This window comes from Schistocerca serialis, chromosome 1 (genome assembly GCF_023864345.2).
Source record: "Schistocerca serialis cubense isolate TAMUIC-IGC-003099 chromosome 1, iqSchSeri2.2, whole genome shotgun sequence".
Lineage (NCBI taxonomy): Eukaryota > Metazoa > Arthropoda > Insecta > Orthoptera > Acrididae > Schistocerca > Schistocerca serialis.
Genome location: NC_064638.1, coordinates 562966798 through 562988854, shown reverse-complemented (window position 1 = coordinate 562988854; position 22057 = coordinate 562966798). Strand labels below are relative to the sequence as shown.

The 22057-nt window shown below is 34.5% G+C and overlaps 1 protein-coding gene across 5 annotated transcripts in view; it reads right to left on the bottom strand.

The window, feature by feature from the left end:
• Window positions 1-10730: 10730 nt before the first annotated feature.
• The window catches only part of LOC126475739 (phosphatidate phosphatase LPIN3), a 302247-nt gene continuing 290920 nt past the window's right edge, over window positions 10731-22057 (bottom strand). For 4 of the 5 annotated variants that reach the window (XM_050103489.1, XM_050103491.1, XM_050103492.1 and 1 more), the window contains 4 exons: window positions 21783-21894; window positions 18519-18633; window positions 15433-15536; window positions 10731-12292 (listed from right to left, as the gene is read on the bottom strand). In XM_050103489.1, the coding sequence (XP_049959446.1) occupies window positions 12100-12292; window positions 15433-15536; window positions 18519-18633; window positions 21783-21894 (524 nt within the window). In that variant the 3' untranslated portion in view covers window positions 10731-12099. Of the gene's footprint in view, window positions 12293-14962; window positions 15152-15432; window positions 15537-18518; window positions 18634-21782; window positions 21895-22057 lie in introns of all 5 variants that reach the window. The other variant, XR_007586763.1, reaches the window with a different exon arrangement.

Sequence of the window (22057 nt, the reverse complement as noted above, 5' to 3'; positions counted from 1 at the left end):
CTCTTTTGAAATAAAGCTTATTACTATATTAATTGTTTTGGCAGCTATAACTAAGAAAGCTCAAATTCCCTTTTCTTTGGCTATAGGTCATCCAAAACTTGCATTTTTTCATTTATTAGCTCATGCTTTATTTAAGGAATTATTATTTATGTGTGTAGGTTCAATAATTCATAATTTAAAGGATTCTCAGGTTATTCGTTTTATGGGCTCAATGGTTAATTTTATACCTTTAACTTCTGTTTGTTTTTATGTCTCTAGTTTGTCTTTGTGTGGTATACCTTTTTTGGCAGGTTTTTATTCAAAGGACTTAATTCTTGAAATGGTTTGTTTAAGATGAATTAATTGTTTAATTTTTTCTTTATTTTTTTCTACTGGTTTAACTGTTTCTTATTCGTTTAGTTTATTTTATTATTCAATATCTGGGGATAATAATTTTTATTCTAGATTTGCTTTTGATGAAAAGGGTTATTATATTTCGTTTGGTATAATTGGTTTATTGTTTGTTGCTGTTTTTGGTGGTAGTCTTTTGTCTTGGTTAATTTTTCCTATTCCTCATGTGATTGCTTTGCCTTATTATTTAAAGTTTTTAACTATTATAGTAGTTGTTTTAGGTGCTTATTTGGGTTACCTTATTTCTAAGTTTGATTTTTCTCATGATTTATTTTCTTTAAGTATGCTTTCTTTTGTTAGATTTGCTGGTTCTATATGGTTTATACCTTTTCTTTCAACTAAGTTTGTTAGATATATTCCTTTAAAGTTAGGTTATTATTCATCTAAATCATTTGATTATGGTTGAGGTGAATTATTTGGTGGTCAAGGTTTATATAGACTATTTATTTATTTCATTAGATATATTCAGGTTTGATATGATTCTAATTTTAAGATTTATCTTTTAACTTTTATTTTTTGAATATTTATTTTAGTGATATTATTTTTCGTGTATTTAAATAGCTTATAATTAGAGCTTGACACTGAAGATGTTAAGGAAGTATTTTTACTTTTAGGTATTTATAAATATAGATATATTATTTTTACAGTGAAAATGTAATGTTTTATTTAAACTATATAAATTTTAGAAATGTTAACGGAGTTTAACCGCTAATATAAAAAGTTAGCAGCTTTCATATTAACTTTACATTTCCTTAATTGGAATTTTATAGTTCAATTATATGATTAACAGTAATACGCCTCTTTTTGGCTTCAGTTAATGAGAATAAGTGTATTTTATTTACCAATCTTCCAGGTCGAAACTAACTGCAATATTTCGCTTCTTATTCTATTTAAGGTTGATTGATTATATTAATACTTTTTGAATGCAACCCAAATGTTACAGTTAACTACAACCCTTTATTCTGCTCATTGTAGGGCTCCTTGATTTCATTCATGGTATAGTCCTCGTAATAGGACTAAAATAAAAAATATTGTTGACAATGTTCAGATTATAATGTCTGAGGTTTTGAAAATAATTACAGTTGGAAGAATTAGTGCAATTTTTACATCGAAAATTAAAAAAATTACTGCGATTAGGAAAAATCGTAGAGAGAATGGTATTCGTGCTGATCTTTTTGGATCAAAACCACATCCAAATGGGGATCTTTTTTGTCGATCATTGATTAATTTCTTTGATAATGTTGTTGCAAGGATTATAACAATTATTGGAATAATAAATCTAATAAAAACTCTTGTAGATAGAATTAGGATTGTTTTTCTTGATGTATATCAAGCTTTCTGATTGGAAGTCAAATGTACTATTTATACTAGAAAAACAATTATCTTCCTCATCAATAAATAGAGATGTATAAGAATAATCATACTACGTCTACGAAGTGCTTCAAATCCAAAGTGGTGTCTTGGCGAGAATTGATTTATTGAGTGTCGAAGTAGACATGTTGTTAAGAAGATTGTTCCAATAGTTACGTGGAGACCATGGAACCCTGTTGCAACAAAGAATTTTTATCCATAAACTGCATCTGCAATAGTAAAAGGTGCTTCTCAATATTCGTATGCTTGAAGTATTGTGAAATATAGTCCTAATAATACTGTAAATATAGTCCTTGTAATTCTTGAGTATGGTTAGATTCTATTAAACTATGAAGTGCTCATGCTACAGTTACTCCTGAGGCTAGAAGAATAGCTGAATTAAGTATTGGAATTTGTATAGGATTAAATGCTTGAATTCCTATTGGAGGTCATAATATTCCTAGTTCAATTTTTGGTGCTAGTCTTCTTCTGAAGAAGGCTCAGAAGAATGAAACGAAGAATAATACTTCTGATGCAATAAATAGGATTATTCCTCATTGTAATCCAATTGATACAAACCCTGTATGTAGTCCTTGATAAGTTCCTTCTCGAACTACATCTCGTCATCATTGAATTATTGTTAGTAAGGTAATTCCCAATCCAATTATAAATAAGTTGATGTTGAATAGGTGAAATCATTTTGCTAATCCTGATACTAGGACTATTGCTCCAATTGCTCCTGTTAGTGGTCAAGGTCTATAGTCTACTAAGTGGAATGGGTGATTTGAGTGAGTTGTTAACATAGGTTAGTATACTTCTCTAGAATATAAAGTTCTTAGAATTGAGAAAATATAAGCTTGAATTATTGCCACTGCTGATTCTAGAATTAATAGAAGTATTTGTCCAATAATTAGTAGTGAGATTAGGTTTATTGCTATAGATGGTCCTGTATTTCCTAGTAAGGTTAATAGTAAATGTCCTGCAATTATATTTGCTGCTAGTCGTACTGCTAGTGTACCAGGTCGAATGACATTTCTAATTGTTTCAATTAATACTATGAATGACATTAATGCAGGTGGTGTTCCTTGTGGAACAAGATGTGTAGATATATGATTAGTATGATTAATTCATTCTAATAATATGAATTTTAATCATATAGGTAGGGCGATTGCAAATGTTGATGCTAAATGTCTTATTCTAGTAAAGATGTAAGGAAATAATCCTATGAAATTATTAAATAGTATTATAATAAAAATTGAGATAAAGATGAATGTTGTTCCATTAAATGATTTTGGTCCTAGTAGTGTTTTGAATTCGTTGTGTAAGGTTAGGTTTAGTTTATTTCAGATAATATTAATTCGTGATGGTGTAAGTCAGAACATTGATGGGATTAATAACAGTCCTAAAAATGTTCTAGTTCAATTTAATGATAAATTGAAAATGTTAGTTGATGGATCAAATGTTGAGAATAAGTTTGTTATCATTTTCAATTTAAGTTTTTTATCTCAATTGCTCTTTTTTCTGCTCTTTTAATAATATTAGGTTTAAATGAGAAAAAGTTTATTTGATTAAATAGGATTAGGGTAGCTGAAAATATAATGAATAGGGAGAATCATATGAGAGGAGATATTTGAGGGATTTAGATTTAATTTACCCATCAGAAGTAGTCGTTAATTTACTATTGTTTGGTTTAAGAGACCATTACTTACTTTCAGTCTTCTGATGTTTCGAGGTGTACTAATTGTTTAGTTATTTTAGATTGACACTCTAATGTTATTTATTTAACTAACTCCTTAGATTATCTTAGATAATCACTTGATAAATAAATTTACTTAAGTTCTTTCAATTACAATTGGTATAAATCTGTGGTTTGCTCCACAGATTTCTGAGCATTGTCTGAAGAATAACCCAGGTCGGTTTATTGTAAATGTTCCTTGATTTAGTCAACCTGGTGTTGCATCAATTTTAACTCCTAATGCAGGAACTGCTCATGAGTGTAGAACATCTGATGCTCTTGTTAATACTCGTACTTCTGTATTTATTGGGAGAATTGTTCAGTTATCTACGTCTAGAAGTCGGAATCCATCATTTTCTACATCTTGTTCTGGTGTTATATAAGTGTCGAATTCTACGTCTATAAAGTCTGAATATTCATATCTTCTGTATCATTGTCGTCCAACGGTTTTGATTGTAATTATTGCATCTACTGAATCATCAAGTAAGTATAATAGTCATAATGATGGTAAAGCAATAAAAATTAGGGTAATTGCTGGTAATGCTGTTCAGATTGTTTCAATTAAATGTCCATGAAGTATGTTTCGGTTTGTATAGGCAATAAATAATATATAACTTAAGGCATAACCTACATTTACTGTAATTAATAATAATACGACCATATTATGATCATGAAAGAAGGATAGTTGCTCCATTAATGGTGAAGCTCCATCTTGAAGGGATAAATTTGATCATGTTGCCATTTATAATATTTTCTAATAAAAGGTCAAACCTTTATTTGTAGAGCTGAAATCTACTGCACTAATCTGCCATATTAGAATCTAGAAATTAATGGTAATTCTGAGTAACTGTGTTCTGCAGGCAGGTTATTTTGTAGCCATTCTGTTGATCTTCTTATATTAGCTCTAAATATAATTGCTCGGTTTGTAACCATTCTTTCTCATATAATTACAATGAATATAATAATTCCTACAATAGAAATTGTAGATCCAATTCTTGATACTACATTTCATGATGTATATGCGTCTGGGTAGTCTGAATATCATCGTAGTATTCCTGCTAACCCTAAGAAGTGTTGAGGGAAGAATGTTAAGTTTACTCCAATAAATATAATTGTGAATTGGATTTTTAATCATGTATTGTTTATGGTTAATCCTGTAAATAGTGGGTATCATTGAATAACACCTCTTATAATTGCGAATACTGCTCCTATAGATAATACATAATGGAAGTGGGCTACTACATAATATGTATCATGTAATACAATATCAAGTAATGAATTTGCTAGTACTAATCCTGTCAATCCACCAATTGTGAATAGGAAAATAAATCCTAGAGCTCATAATAATGGTGGATTGAACTTGAATTTAGTTCCATATAGTGTAGCTAGTCATCTGAATACCTTAATTCCTGTAGGTACAGCAATAATTATTGTTGCTGATGTGAAGTATGCCCGTGTGTCAACATCCATTCCTACTGCAAATATATGATGTGCTCATACAATAAATCCTATTAGTCCAATTGATAGTATGGCGTAAATTATACCTAATGTTCCGAATGATTCGATTTTTCCTCTTTCTTGACATACGATGTGTGAAATAATACCAAATCCGGGTAGAATTAGAATGTAAACTTCTGGGTGCCCAAAGAATCAGAATAGGTGTTGGTGTAAAATTGGGTCTCCTCCTCCTGCAGGGTCAAAGAATGATGTATTTAAATTTTGATCTGTTAATAGTGTGGTAATAGCTCCTGCTAAAACTGGAAGTGAAAGAAGGAGAAAAAGGGCTGTAATAGCCACAGATCAAACAAATAAAGGTGTTTGATCTGAAGTTATACATTCTGATCGTATATTAATTGCTGTTGTAATGAAGTTTACTGCACCAAGAATGGGTGATACACCTGCTAAGTGGAGTGAGAAAGTAGCTAGATCTACAGATGCACCTCCGTGTGCAATAGCTCCTGCTAGAGGAGGGTAAACTGTTCATCCTGTACCAGCACCGTTATCTACTATAGAAGATGTAAGAAGAAGGGTTAATGAAGGTGGTAATAATCAAAAACTTATATTATTTATTCGTGAGAATGCTATATCTGGTGCACCAATTATTAATGGTACAAGTCAATTACCAACTCCACCAATTATAATAGGTATTACTATAAAGAAAACTATTACAAATGCGTGGGCTGTAATAATGACATAATAAATCTGATCATCCCCAATTAAAGACCCTGGTTGACCAAGTTCAGCACGAATAAGTATTCTTATTGATGTTCCTACTATTCCTGCGCATGCTCCAAATAGGAAGTATAAAGTACCAATGTCCTTATGGTTTGTTGAAAATAATCATTTTTGCGGTAATATGGCTGAATTTTAGGTGGTAGACTGTAAATCTACTTATGAGATACTTTCTCCCTTACCATATTTTGGTCTTATATTCAATTATGATTCTAGACTGCAATTCTAGAGGTGTAAAATTTTACTAAGGCCTAAAAGATTATTCTTTTAATTATAACTTTGAAGGTTATTAGTTTAATTAACTGAAGTCCTTAGTATAATGAGATTAGAGTTGATGTTGAGATCAACCCTATTGTTGAAATTATTACTGTTATAGGAAGAATAATTCTTGATTTTTGAGACTTTATCTTTATAGATCATGAATTTTCTGTGTAAGATATAATTAAGGCTGAGAATCTAATACGTATGTAATAATAAAGTGTAATTGTAGTTAGTACGACCATAATAGTTAAAATATTTGTTATGTTGTTTTCTGTTAATGATTGTATAACAATTCATTTTGGTAGGAATCCAAGAAATGGTGGTAAACCACCTAGAGATAGGAGAGATAAGAATATTATGAATTTAATTTCAGTTTTTATATTTCTGGCTGAATAAATTTGGTTCATGAAAAATAGATTTATTTGCTTAAATAATAATACCATAATTAATCTTAGTAGTGAGTAAATAATAAAATATAGTTCTCAGATGTTTTCTCTGACTGTTAGGGATCTAATTAATCACCCTAAATGTCTAATTGAAGAATATGCTAGAAGTTGACATAGAGATGTTTGATTTAAACCCCCTACTGCTCCAATTATGATTCTTAAAATGATAATTGTTCAAATGAAAGTTCTTTGATGAATACAATATGATAATACCATTATTGGAGCAATTTTCTGTCATGTTATTAATGTTAGACAGTTATTTCATCTCGAAACTCCTATTACTTCTGGAAATCAGAAATGAAAAGGTGCTCCCCCAATCTTTAATAATAATCTAGATCTGATTGTTATTGATGGAATAAATTCTGTTTCCCACCCTATTGAATACTTTATGAATCAACAAAATTGAAAATAATAGTATTGTCGATGCTATTGCTTGGACAATAAAATATTTAATTGATGACTCATTTATTATTATATTTTTATTTCTTGTTAGGAGCGGAATAAATGAAAGTAAGTTGATCTCAAGCCCTATTCAAACTCCAAATCAGGAATTTGATGAAATGGACAGGATCGTTCCTATCATTAATGTTGATAGGAAGAGAAGTTTTGTAGAGTTGTTGGTCATTAAAAAGGAGAGGATTGATACCTCTATATATATTAATAGAGGGAAACATTCCACATGGGAAAACTATATCTAAAAACAAAGATGATGTGACTTACCAAACGAAAGCGCTGGCACGTCGATAGACACACAAACAAACACAAACATACATACAAAATTCAAGCTTTCGCAACAAACTGTTGCCTCATCAGGAAAGAGGGAAGGAGAGGGAAAGACGAAAGGATGTGGGTTTTAAGGGAGAGGGTAAGGAGTCATTCCAATCCCGGGAGCGGAAAGACTTACCTTAGGGGGGAAAAAAGGACGGGTATACACACACGCACACACACACACACACACACACACACACACACACACACACACACACACACACACACACACACATATACAGACACAAGCAGACATACACACACATATCCATCGACACATATACAGACACATCTCAAGGGGTTTTGGGGGGGGGGGGGGGATACAGGGACTGCCAAATGAATATTCTTCAAGAAAATAAATCTTGTCTGCTTGTGTCTGTATATGTGTGGATGGATATGTGTGTGTGTGCGCGCGCGAGTGTATACCCGTCCTTTTCTCCCCCTAAGGTAAGTCTTTCCGCTCCTGGGATTGGAATGACTCCTTACCCTCTCCCTTAAAACCCACATCCTTTCGTCTTTCCCTCTCCTTCCCTCTTTCCTGATAAGGCAACAGTTTGTTGCAAAAGCTTGAATTTTGTGTGTATGTTTGTGTTTGTTGGTGTGTCTATCGACGTGCCAGCACTTTCGTTTGGTAAGTCACATCATCAATTAAATTTAAATACTTACAAGTTTATTTTATTATTATTAAGTGATTATTTTAATACATTCATTTACCTAGGATTATAGCTACTTATGTTTTTAGCTTAAAATAGGTTATTATATTATAATATATATAATAATATGTAATTTAATATTAAATATAATAATAATTGGATATAATAAATAAAATTATTAACTTTAAATATAAAATATTATATTAATATAAATAATTATATTAATTATAATAATATAATTAAAGAATTATCTATAATTAGATTATTTAAGTAATAAATATTTAAGTTAACTTAATATAAACTTAATTTTATATTAGTAACATATTACATTAATTTACATAATTGTATAAAATATATTTATTATATTATTTAATCTTTCTTTATTATTAGTATCTCAAGGGGTTTTGGGGGGGGGGGGGGGGGAGGGGGGGGTACAGGGACTGCCAAATGAATATTCTTCAAGAAAATAAATCTTGTTTCACAAAGTGCCTAGCATCCGGCGCACGTTGCTCTATCAATTACTGACACGATTTCGAACATTTTTGGATACATTCTAAGTTGATTTCTGAATGAATCATTAAGTTGATTTTTTAATGCATGCATAGTGTACACGATGTGTGTGCCAGGGGAATCCCCTTCAGATCTAGAAATAAAAAATCTTCCCACACACAAAGAGACAGGCCCATACGAGCTGAGCTGAATAAACCCAAACAGGTGAACGCCAATTGCTGTTTGTTTTGTTGGTTGACTGGGTGAGAGAATGATCAGTGTTGTTATAATCATTAGTGAAACCCGTAGATTCAGACTACCTGAGTAGAAATAAATAACTAATAGGAATAACAGGTAAGAAGGATTACATAATCTTCTTGGTGTATCCAAGAAAATGAAATTTCAGCATAAAATTTTTGCCAGACCACTACACTACTAATGAATGGCCAGTTGTACAGTCCCCAGTTAGCAGTCACGTTAAGTTCTATTCTCAGAATGTGCAGAAAACATGTACAACATGTAACAATGCCTAACTGGAGAATAAACACGGGATAACTGAACCACTGATTCTCACACGATTATTGAATTTAACCAGAGAATAAGTTTTGACAATGGCAGGAATAGTTACAGCATTAGTGATAAGATAGATTATTATAACAGGGAAGGAGAAGAAAGGAGGACATCACACAAATTGTATGGAGGAATATGATGATTCTAAATATATAAAAATTTTGTACTGCTACTTTTGAATCTCGTGCTTGAGATACTGGTGCATATGAATCAAATGTGAAACTATTTCCTAACATAAAACTATTTGCTTGCAATAGGCCTAGTACGCATTTGGTACTGGCACTTCGTGACTTATATTCTGTCATGTTATTTATGTAAATGAGATAGATAAAAATGACCATTTGTGCCAAAAGAATATCGCTTATTTGGCATGTGTTACAATTGCTGGAGCATTAGAAAGACCTATTTCATTTTATCTAGCAGACAGTCACAAAATAGATGTAATTACATCCAACAAGATTACTATTCATGTAGCAAAATGCTTGACGAACTTTGATGAGGTAATAGATTCTTTCGCCGAAAGGAATGCATGTCATGCGAAGCTGTAGCAATGTTATAGAGAATACATGCTGGGACTTAAGGATAGAAGAAATCTGTACTGGTTTTATGTTTCCTACATTTAATTTTATGTCACACAAAAGAGAAAGTTATTAGCTAATAGGCAATAAAGAGTGCAAATTTTCCCAAGTGATGTTATTCTCCCATTACAAATAATCCCATCTAGTGTAACTTTAGGGGGTTTTTTCTAAAAATTTCTAAAAAAAAATGAGGGGGGGGATAGGATGTCAAACAGGCAGACTGGGAGCAGGAGAGGCACCACAGAACATTTCAATTTCCACTGTCCTGAATATATGTTTGATGGCTTCCATTACAAAATACACACACTTTAACTCTACGGAGTGAAATACAATGGCATACAACAGAACAATGCTGTGTGAAGAGGTGTGGGACTTCACCTTGGCACGCTTAAGACTAAATAACATCTCTTACATTTCCCTAAACAAACGTTTTATACAACAAACTCTTCAGTAAGATATGCATAACAAAATGAACTTTTTTTTAAATATATATATTTTTTTTCATTTTTGTCATCCTACCTCAAACGCTCAAAGGGGGGCCCGCTACTATGAAGTTTTTCCTGGTTTGGAAATGGTGTAGCTCTGGGGGCTGGTCCCACATAGTCAAACATCATATCACTATCACATCTGAAAGCTCCACAAAAGATTTAATTAGCTGGCCAAATGGGCACCAATAATGAGGCCCCTTTCAAACTCTTGTCAGGTGCTGGTACCACTGTTGCATGTGAAGCATGCGGCATTTCTGTGACTACTGGTGATCACTCGACATCTCGCTATTCACGCCCCTTACATTACCTACCGTGCCTGATGACACTAACATATCATTAATGGACCATGGTGGCTGTTCTACCCATCACAGAGAGTTGTGACTGATCATTACCAATGGTCAGTACAATATTACATTGTCATCTGAGCAGGCCTTCTGGGTGCTCCACTTGTTCATCAGGCAGTGCTTGTATTAATGAAGAAATATAGATATATTTCTCACTATAATCTTGATGAATATGTCAGAATTAGTTGTAATTGGTTATTACATACTTGACAGAAGCAGCCTTCAGCAGCTGCTTCCGCCAGTTAATGTCTTATTTGGCTTGATCCACATCCCTGAAGGCTCCATCCATGAGAGGATTCAGGCAACAATTTGTGAATGAACAGAGAAAGTTTACAGTATGTAATTTATTTCTGCACTTGACTGAGTCATTCACTTGTTTGTATGACACTGGCAAAATAACATCCAGTACTGAAATATAATTGAAAATTGTTTTATATCATCACAAATCTTTTATTTAAACTTTATTTGGTGTATTGTGCTCTGGACTTAACAAAATGTCATGGCATTTGAAACAGAAAAAAGAAAAACAAATTACATTCACTAAAGCTGAACTAATAGATGCTGTCAGAAAAGACACAGGTATTGTAATTCAGTACACAAGGAGTGTTACATAAATGGTACAAATAGCACAAACCTTCATACAACGAAGGAAAACACAATAAAACAAATACAAAATATTGTACTATATGGTGTGTTGACTAAATTTAAATTACTTGCGCTAACAAAAGAGGTCTGGTGAAGCGCTAGTTTGTACATTACTCAGTCTTTGTATTAGTGCTCAAGAAGTGTAAATAAATACACTGTCAATGAACAGTCATACGAACAGTGCAACATATATAAACTTTCTATTTCTACATTTAAACGAAGTTACAAACTCATTTTTTATGCAACAGATACTTGACACCAGACCTATATAATCTGGAATGGAGTTAAGAGAGATCAAACATGTTTCAGAAAAAACTCAAAATTTATGACCTAAAAAAATATTGATAAGGTACTATGTACAAAAATTACTATAAGGTCAATAGGAATCATTCTGAACTTAATCATATATCACAAAATTCTCCTCGAGAATAGGGAAAAAAAGAAGCACGACTCACAACATATAGCTACCTAACCTTTCTACGAAAACATCAGTAGAAAACCATATCAGTTTGGGTCAAATTATTTAAACTGATATAATGTGCTGTAGCCTCTCATAACAATGGGTGTTACACTTAGGTGCAAGCTCCTTTGCCAAATTTGAAAAAAAAAAAAAAACTTTAATTCATCATCAAATACAACAGAAACAGTCTAAGGCATTTCATGGAACCTTGTGTTACACCTTTTTTCTTCTTTTTTTTTTTGTCACAATATGGGCACAAAGAAAAAAATAACTAATGGCTTTTTAGTAAATTTGCAAACGAACTCCTATTGTTCTGGAGAATCAATCACAATGTATATTTTAGCACCTAAAATCAAGTACAAAGGACAGAATATTACGATCCAGTTTAGTTTTGCACCTAAGAGTGCTGAAATACTGTCAAAAAATTGTTTTAACTTAAAAAAAATTACTCAATGCAAGCTGCTTTCTCTGGTCAACCACATTTCTACACACACACACACACACACACACACACACACACACACACAAAGCCTGGTATTTAATTTCATAAAATGGCTCATCTACTACCAACAAACACATTTACCACTCTTTTAAAGCAATTTTTTTTTTTTTTTTAATTCAGGACTTGTGTAACAAGTGAACAATGTGGCAGAGAATCTAAATGAGGGTACTTATATGAATAAATAATAACTAAGCTGTGCCAGCTGCTTTCTTGTGTCCTGCCTCATTAGCTGATATTGCAGAATGGCCTGACACAAGTGATGGATCCAGTTCTATCTCAGCAATGGGATCTCGCCAATAAACAAAATTGGAGAAATCTTCAGCTGTATCTTCTGGAGGAGGTGGAAACATCTGATCCACAATGTAGCTCATGTTAGAATACCTGGAAAATAAAATTTCAGTTGAAGATAACATTGAGGAGCCTCTGAAAATGGTACAGAAACACTCAAGTAATAAATAGCTCAAAAGTTTTATTTTGGATACCATGATCAATGTGTAACTCTGAAAAATGTTTTCCTGCAGTAGCATGCCAAATGTTCTCTCCCTTGCGTGCGTGTGTGTTTTGTACAAGGATTGGACAACAATTATTTTGAATATTCAAATGATTTCATTTAAGATATTACTTCATTATTCACAGTTGATAGTATGGCGCATCATAACCTAAATTTTACAAGTGTGACAGGATCTTCAAACTCATAGGAAGTCATGAAAACAGTTGCAGAGTGAACTTGATGATGCAAAAATCAGTATTGTTTTAACAATTACCACAATCTTGTTCCCACTGCAAAATTCCAAAACTAGACCAAATGAACCCAACACTCGGAACAAATGTGTGTACTGTAGGTAATCATTGCAGATCAAAAATGAGTCATAAATGCTTTTAATTTCAGATCTTTGATATTTTCAATACATGATTTAGCAGCTGAGCTAATAACTTGAAGCACAGTGTTTTTATTATTATTATTATTATTATTATTATTATTATTATTATTCCAAAAATTTCTAACAGAGATTCAGGTTTCATTCCGTGTTGTGGCTTACAACTAACTTCCAAATATTCAAATATATTTTTCTAATCATGTACATTTGCAATTTAAAACTATACAAAAATAAATCCAGAGCAGAATGAGCCTCTGCTGCAATCTCCAAACATACCTGTTAATATGCCTTCCACATACTTCTGTATCTTTCCATCACTTTCGCCATAAATTCCCTCCCTCCTTCCCTTTCTTCTACAAAATCAGCAACCAGTAAGCTTGTAATGAGTATCACTACCAACCAATACAAAATCCATGAAGACAACTTATAAATGCGGTCAGCTTCTATTTAATCTACTGCACAATGTTTTCCTACTTTTACCCACGAATGAATATCTTATGTTCCCATACTTCTCACTAAAAGCATCATAAAGGGGAGACAGTAGGATAGGGTTATATCTTATTGACAACTCAGTCATTTCACATCAATCATCAGCTTTAACTGGGTAAGGACAGTGTGAAGTCAGCACTGTCCTTATCCTTTGCCTACAGAATTACTTGGATGCAGTATTGAGGGATGTAGGGAATAGCACACCACTCTTCCTGTTGTCAACTTTCTGAATCCTGGAGCAGTTATTTATACAATTAGCTCCTCAAATGTCCTAATGAGGTTGAAAGCACCCAATTTCATTCTCCCACCAAGGAAAAATACCTGGCACTACCAATAATCAAAACCAGGCTTTCCACATAGCAAACCTTGGGAAATGAACATCTGAAGGACTGGGTGAGGATCTTTATCTTTTTCCTTCCAAATGAGGATCTAGCGTATTAAAGAAAATCTTCAGCCAGCCCTCTGCACTGTGTTCACATGTACCTTGAAGCAATTAACCCTGGATGTTTTTTCACTTTATAAACCCTTTAAAGTTATGAAAGTTACTGACACAATCATGTGTGAAATCCAAGTCAGTGGTATCTACAATTATGAGAAAGAATTAATAAAGGGTAAAGAAATTTTCAACATAAAACCACACGTCTATATTGTTTCACAAAAACATCGTACTGCGGCTGACTGCAGTGCAAACTGATACTGCCGCTGCACAAATTCAAACTCCTTTCCAATGCTATCAACCCCCACCAAGTTCTGTTAATGTTTAAGGGCACTGTTCACAAAATTTAATAACTGTTCAATGAATATAAGAGACAAATACAAGTCATGGTGCAGATTTAGTGCACTGAGGAAATTACTGAAGGTGCACGAATTTATCAAGTCACATGTATGTCCATTGTTCATGTACCACTATTTTAACAATGTGTGTACCTGGATGACATTAACTTTTGCTCCCAAAATCTATTTGTTAGAAATTCCTTGAATTGTTTGTATTTTACAGACAAAGACTGATTACACTACTGTAAATTAAGGAACAATAAGCACTCTTTCACAAATGTAAACAATAATATTTAAATGCTTCCAGCATGCTCATGTTTTAAGCTGAAATGGCTGTCCTGTGAAGCCAAAGCTTTCACTAAGTTACTGAGTAATGAACACCAATGAAAACAAGAAGCATCAGCAAAAGAACAGACTTTAAATGATGACAATGTAAGTGTTGCTTTTCCCAGTTAGCAAAAGAATAGAACATACATGCTGAAACACACAACCATTAGTTGCAAGTTCTCATGGTTGCTAATCCAAGACAAAGCTCTGCTAGAATAAGGTGCAGGTTATGTCATAGAATCAACAGTAGAGGAGTTAACAAATTGACTGTCACTTTGTTCATTATTTCTCCTGTTAAGGTGTTGAGAGTGAGCTCAATCACTGCTCCAGCTAGAAATCAAATGTTGAACAAGTTTAACTAAATCTTAAAGCATGTTGGTGTGACCAGTATTGAAGAAATGTGAAAATTAAGAGAATATCTCAGAGAATGAAACGTTTCAAGTGTTCGGAAATTTAGCACATTTGAGTCAAATGCCTTCCAGTTATAGAACCACAATGACATAAGGAAGTAACTGGACATGCAGGCACAAGAAACTAGCAGAAGTCTCAAACGCACAACATGCGCATCAGTCACAGCCCTTACCAGATGGCAGCTGGTGATACAGCTACACACCCTAACATTTCTTGGTCCAGAAGACTGATGGCCATCGGTAAAAATGGTCGAGTAAATCAATATATCTCATTGTAATTAGCTGCAGTGCAGTTTAAGTTGCTTTAACATACTACAAGTGGTGGGAATAAGTCATTCACAATGCAACTTTGTCCTGAGTAACTGAAAAAGCAAATAAAAATTGTGTAACAGCATGCACAAAAAATTACATTGATACTGTAAATGGAACACGAGCCACAAACTAAATACTAAAAGACCTTAAATTTCTATCCGAATTAAGATCATTATTTTACTTTTGATAATTCAAAATCTAAAGAATCAATAACTTTCTACAATGTAAAATTGTAAATGATCTTAAGCTATCTACAAAAAGATAAACAGGCAGATGGAGAGAGAGTGAGAGGAAGTGCCAAAATATTAAATAATTTTCTAAAACTACTTACGAAGATTGGAATGTCTGCGTCAATTCATGTTTCAGTTCCCCCCTGTGATTAATGGTGAATATTCTGAAAATTGGAATGCCCACAGCACGATACGCCCATACATCCTGAAAGCAGAAACGAACACAAATGAGATACAGTATTTCAGTCTCAGCACTTTATGTATGAGCTCAAGTTTTTGCGCCCATTGTCAGGTACAATAAATTATCCAGGTATGTTACCTGTTACACCCTAATATGAAATAATGTTACCAAGTGGCTAAAGCTGGGTTCTATTACTGTATGACAAGCTTATAAATACAAAAGAATAGTAGAAAAATTATTAATGTGTTGAAACACTATTTTCTTAAACAAATAATATTTTTTTTTGGAACAAAATAATATAACATGTAATATGCGTATTCAGTTTATTCATTAGAATTCAAGTCCCATAAATACAGAACACTATTCCACCACAATTTCTGCGGATTGCATAAAAAGGAGTCACTACATTGCAGTGTATTCAGTTAAAATAGACAAAGCTAATGTGTAAAATAAATACAATGTTGTCTTAGTACTAACTTTGAAATGGCATGATACCTATTAGAGAAGCAGTTACTTTTTGATTATAAAGTAGGTGCCAAGGAGCTATTTTTAGTTTTGTGACAAATGCACGGCTTGATCTATCAGCATCAGAACGAAAATATTACAATTAGAACCTCATACGAATAGTGGTGGACCATTCTTACACCTTCCCAACAACAAACACAACAGTTCTGCTCAGCATGCTACTCAATTTCATGTAATTGACTACTTTAACAGCTAAGGAACACTTTTTTAATATTATGTTTACATGTAGTTTCTGTTCAAAACAAAGACGAGATAATTAATTATTATCAATAATTTAATTTATTACAGTGCTTTTCATTCTTAAGTGAAATCTAGTTACTAATGAAACCATTGTTTGCAACAAATACAGAAACAATAATGGGCAAGGTCGCTCAAGACCTTCAGAAACGACAAAGTGTAAATTCCAAAGAAGCTTCAAGAGACAGGTTATCTTTCCTCATTTTTGTTTATTGTTTCCATCCTGGCATTTTCTTTGTTACAATAAAGTGACAGTTTGACGTCAGCTCCTTACTGAGAGTAGAAATGAAAATAAGATTTTCTTTCCAGAAAGTAACCAGCTATTCCACCACAAAAGTGATGAATTACAGCAGACTTCAGGTTCAATAAGCAATCATGGAGTACTGTTTAAGTGTGTGGGTTAAAGTTTAGGAAGTCTAACATATATTCATATAGCTTACACAAAATAACTTATGATTCATAGAATCCAGTAAAACTTTCACAAAGGAAAAATTCAGCCATCAGAAAATCTCCTTCACCGACTGATGTCAACACTGATCAAGTGACCGACAGGAGACCATTACATACCACAGTGGTTTAACCTAAATGGAAAATCCTTAGTACTTTCAAGGTGGTATCCAAGGCCTACATATGCAACGGTACAGTCAATGTCCGAGTGAGACTCAGGTGGTCTGAAAAGCACTGAAAAGTATTCTCCAGGTCAAAATGTCCTATTCAGAAATGTGTAAGCAAAAATCATACAGCAACTACAAGTAGAAGAACAAAAATATGACATGAAATGTTTGCATCTTTACAGAAAATTACTAGGTGCATTTTTGAGCACCTTTTTGAAACAAAAATAAACTAGTAGACTTTTCTCAGCATTTTATTTTTACGTGAAAGTCTGCACTTTACAATCTACTTTTCGACATAATTCCCACCAATATTAAGGCAGCACTTATCGTACTGTGCAACCAGCTTTTTAATACCATTCTCGTTGAAATCTACCGCCTGATTAGATAACTACTGCAACACAGTCATTTTGACACCTTTGTCGTCACCATGGCACTGACCACCCAGATGCTGCAGGAACACATGGTAGTCACTATGCGCTAAATGAGGGATGTACAAAGGGTGATAAAGTTGTTACCAGCCAAATGATCTGATCAGCTCAAGTTTGACTGGCTGTGTGTGTGTGTCATGAAACAAAACAATTCCCTTACTCAGCATGCCACACTTTTTGTTTTGAACTGCATGGCACAATTTTTTGAGGTCTCACGATAACTGGTGTCACCACGAGGGGGAAATATCCAGAAGCAACACCTCCTTCCTTTTCCACAAACATTACATAAGATTTTGTGGGCTGAAATTGTTTGCTTGAATTTTTCTTTGGTTGTGATGATGCTGCCATTCCCTGGACTGCTGCTTTCATTCATGTGTAACATAAGCCATCCATGTTTTGTTGCCCATCACAATTTCACTAAAAAACTCATTGTACTGTTCTGGGAAAGTCAATGAATTGGCTACATGTTTGCTTTTGTGCACCTAAGTCAGCATTTTCGGTACCCAGTGAGAGTATAACTTTCAATAATTTAAACCCTTCTATAACAAATGTAAAAAGCACACTTCTTGACACTTGAGGAAACTTCACATGACATCAAAACTGTAAAGTGTCTGTTCTCTCCCTCTTTTTACCAACTTTCTGCACTGAGTCATCAGTCGTGATTGGAGGTCACCTCCTTCCTTCCTTCCTTCCTTATCATGCACATTCGAATGGCCATCTTCAAGATGTCTCAACTGTTTGCGGACCATCGTATCACTCATTTTCTTCATATACTTCACTTATCTGATAACGAATTTCAGCACTTACATGCCTTTAGCACTAAGAAAGGGAATCACAGCACTTATTTTACCATCGGCATGAATCTCCGCACGTATTGTGCTGTCAGCAGTGTTCTCCATCAAATACTCACAAACAAAAATGAACACGCCGAGACACTCCACAACGGTGGGTGTGGCTGGTGGCCGAACTCCCCCGAATAGGGCCTCCCGGCCAACAAATTCCATACGATAAAATGTTGATCCGCATGAATGGATTGAAGAATACAACTTTCTCAAAGAGAAAAAAAAAGTGGACCCTGAAGGGCACATATTCGCCAGAAACATAAGATCACTGTATTTAATTGCAAACTCTTAACCAATTCTCTCTTCATATTTGAATATTATTACTGATACCAAAACGCCTCTGATGAGCAACACACTTACATTAATTCTATTGCCATATCCAGCATAGAATGGCTTGCTGTTTTCTGGAAACAATGCTTGAATATCACGGAGGCATGAGATCTTGAATTCCTCAGGCTTCTTTTCTATTACCTCTCTGAAAATATAAAAACATAGAATTAATTGAAGGTGAAAGATTTATTAACCAATAACTAATTACGTCTACAACAAATTACCATGTGATGTCACTGGTAAACAAGAAAAAGATTTGCTGTGTGTGTGTGTGTGTGTGTGTGTGTGTGTGTGTGTGTGTCACTGACAACAGCGCTGTGTGTGTGTGTGTGTGTGTGTGTGTGTGTGTGTGTGTGTGTGTGTGTGTGTGTGTGTGTGCGTCACTGACAACAGCGCTGTATACATGGAAGAAGCCTGGAGATACTAACAGGTTTCAGATAGATTATGTAATGTTAAGACAGAGATTTAGGAACCAGGTTTTAAATTTTAAGACATTTCCAGGGGATGATGTGGACTCTGACCACAATCTACTGGTTATGAACTGTAGATTAAAACTGAAGAAACTGCAAAAAGGTGGGAATTTTAAGGAGATGGGACCTGGATAAACTGACTAAACCAGAGGTTGTGCAGAGTTTCAGGGAGAGCATAAGGGAACAATTGACAGGAATGGGGGAAAGTAATACAGTAAAAGAAGAATGGGTAGCTCTGAGGGATGAAATAGTGAAGGCAGCACAGGATCAGGTAGGTAAAAAGACAAGGGCTAGTAGAACTCCTTGGGTAACAGAAGAAATATTGAATTTAATTGATGAAAGGCAAAAATATAAAATGCAGTAAATGAAGCAGGCAAAAAGGAATACAAACGTCTCAAAAATGAGATTGACAGGAAGTGCAAAATGGCTAAGCACGCATGACTAGAGGACAAATGTAAGGAAGTAGAGGCTTATCTCACTAGGGGTAAGATAGATACTGCCTACAGGAAAATTGAAGAGACCTTTGGAGAAAAGAGAGCCACTTGTATGAATATCAAGAGCTCAGATGGAAACCCAGTTCTTAGCAAAGAAGGGAAAGCAGAAAGGTGGAAGGAGTATATAGAGGATCTATACAAGGGCGATGTACTTGAGGACAATATCATGGAAATGGAAGAGGATGTAGATGAAGGTGAAATGGGAGATATGATACTGTGTGAAGAGTTTGACAGAGCACTGAAAGATCTGAGTAGAAACAAGGCCCCGGGAGTAGACAACATTCCATTAGAACTACTGACGGCCTTGGGAGAGCCAGTCCTGACAAAACTCTACCCTCTGTTGAGCAAGATGTATGAGACAGCCGAAATTCCCGCAGACTTCAAGAAGAATATAATAATTCCAATCCAAAAGAAAGCAGGTGTTGACAGATGTGAAAATTACCGAACTATCAGTTTAATAAGCCACAGCTGCAAAATACTAACGTGAATTCTTTACAGACGAATGGAAAAACTAGTAGAAGCCGACCCCGGGGAAGATCAGTTTGGATTCCGTAGAAATACTGGAACACGTGAGGCAATATTAACCCTACGACTTATCTTAGAAGCTAGATTAAGGAAAGGCAAACCTACATTTCTAGCATTTGTAGACTTAGAGAAAGCTTTTGACAATGTTGACAGGAATACTGTCATTCAAATTCTGAAGGTGGCAGGAGTAAAATACAGGGAGCGAAAGCCTATTTACAATTTGTACAGAAACCAGATGGCAGTTGTAAGAGTCAAGGGACATGAAACGGAAGCAGTGGTTGGGAAGGGAGTGACACAGGGTTGTAGCCTTTCCCCCGATGTTATTCAATCTGTATATTGAGCAAGCAGTGAAGGAAACAAAAGAAAAATTCGGAGTAGGTATTAAAATCCATGGAGAAGAAATAAAAACTTTGAGGTTCGCCAATGACATTGTAATTCTGTCAGAGACAGCAAAGGACTTGGAACAGCAGTTGAACGGAATGGACAGTGTCATGAAAGGAGGGTATAAGATGAACAGCAACAAAAGCAAAACAAGGATAATGGAATGTAGTCGAATTAAGTCGGGTGATGCTGCAGGAATTAGATTAGGAAGTGAGACACTTGAAGTAGTGAAGGAGTTTTGCTATTTGGGGAGCAAAATAACTGATGATGGTCGAAGTAGAGAGGATATAAAATGTAGACTGGCAATGGCAAGGAAAGCGTTTCTGAAGAAGGGAAATTTGTTAACATCGAATATAGATTTCAGTGTCAGGAAGTCATTTCTGAAAGTATTTGCATGGAGTGTAGCCATGTATTGAAGTGAAACATGGATGATAAATAGTTTGGACAAGAAGAGAATAGAAGCTTTCGAAATGTGGTGCTACAGAAGAATGCTGAAGATTAGATGGGTAGATCACATAACTAATGAGGAGGTATTGAATAGAATTGGGGAGAAGAGAAGTTTGTGGCACAACTTGACTAGAAGGGATCGGTTGGTAGGACACGTTCTGAGGCATCAAGGGATCACCAATTTAGTATTGGAGGGCAGCGTGGAGGGTAAAAATCATAGAGGGGGCCCAAGAGATGAATACACTAAGCAGATTCAAAAGGATGTAGGTTGCAGTAGGTACTGGGAGATGAAGTTTGCACAGGGTAAAGTAGCATGGAGAGCTGCATCAAACCAGTCTCAGGACTGAAGACCACAACAACAACATGACAACAGCCTGGCTGAAACAATAAACATAAAATAACTGTTGCACTTTCTTTTTCAACAGATACACAATCCTAAGAGGAAAATGACTGCATTTAAGTAACTACTTATCCCAAGGTTTGCCGGTGCGTATGAAAGGACCAGGCAAGAAATGCCTTCAGCTTTCAACATTGTAACAGGAGTTTCCAAATTTAAACTCTACCCCTAAGTATTATGATGATCATCATCTCATTGTCTTTCTCTGTGAGTTTAATATAAAGCTCACAGGTTTCTAGCTAAGTGAGCTTATTGCAACATCACACCATTTTGGGGAACTTACTCAGCTGGAAACCCACGAGCTTCATGTTATAGCAGAAACAAGTTTTCTTCCTTTTGATTAGCAATCATAAGTTGGAAATGAATTACTGAAAAAGTAAATTTCTATACCACACAGCACCAGTAAAAGATATACACTACACATATGAGAGAATGTACATACGAGCAAAAGTGACAAAATTTCGGTGCTTGTTGTGCTTTATTAATAGTTCTCTCTTCTTGTGTGTACAACCTCTCCATCAATGTGAGTTTATGAATCATGTGTGGGTGTACAATAAGCTAGAGTTTTGTTTACAAATACCTGTGGAATGCACTGATCAAACTGGTGGGGTTGAGCAACAGTGGGCCCTCAGGCAGCGAGAGATTCCCTTGTTTTATAGACTTAAGGTATTCTCTTGTTACACGTGCCTGACCTGTACACAAACGAAATCATTTTTCAGGAAATTAAGCAAATAAATAGCTATGTGACTTTTTAACAAACGAACAAAAAGTTTATCTCACAATGCTACAAGTACACATCAGAACAAACACTAACTGACATATCAACGAATAAAACAGGGGAATATTGTCATGTTA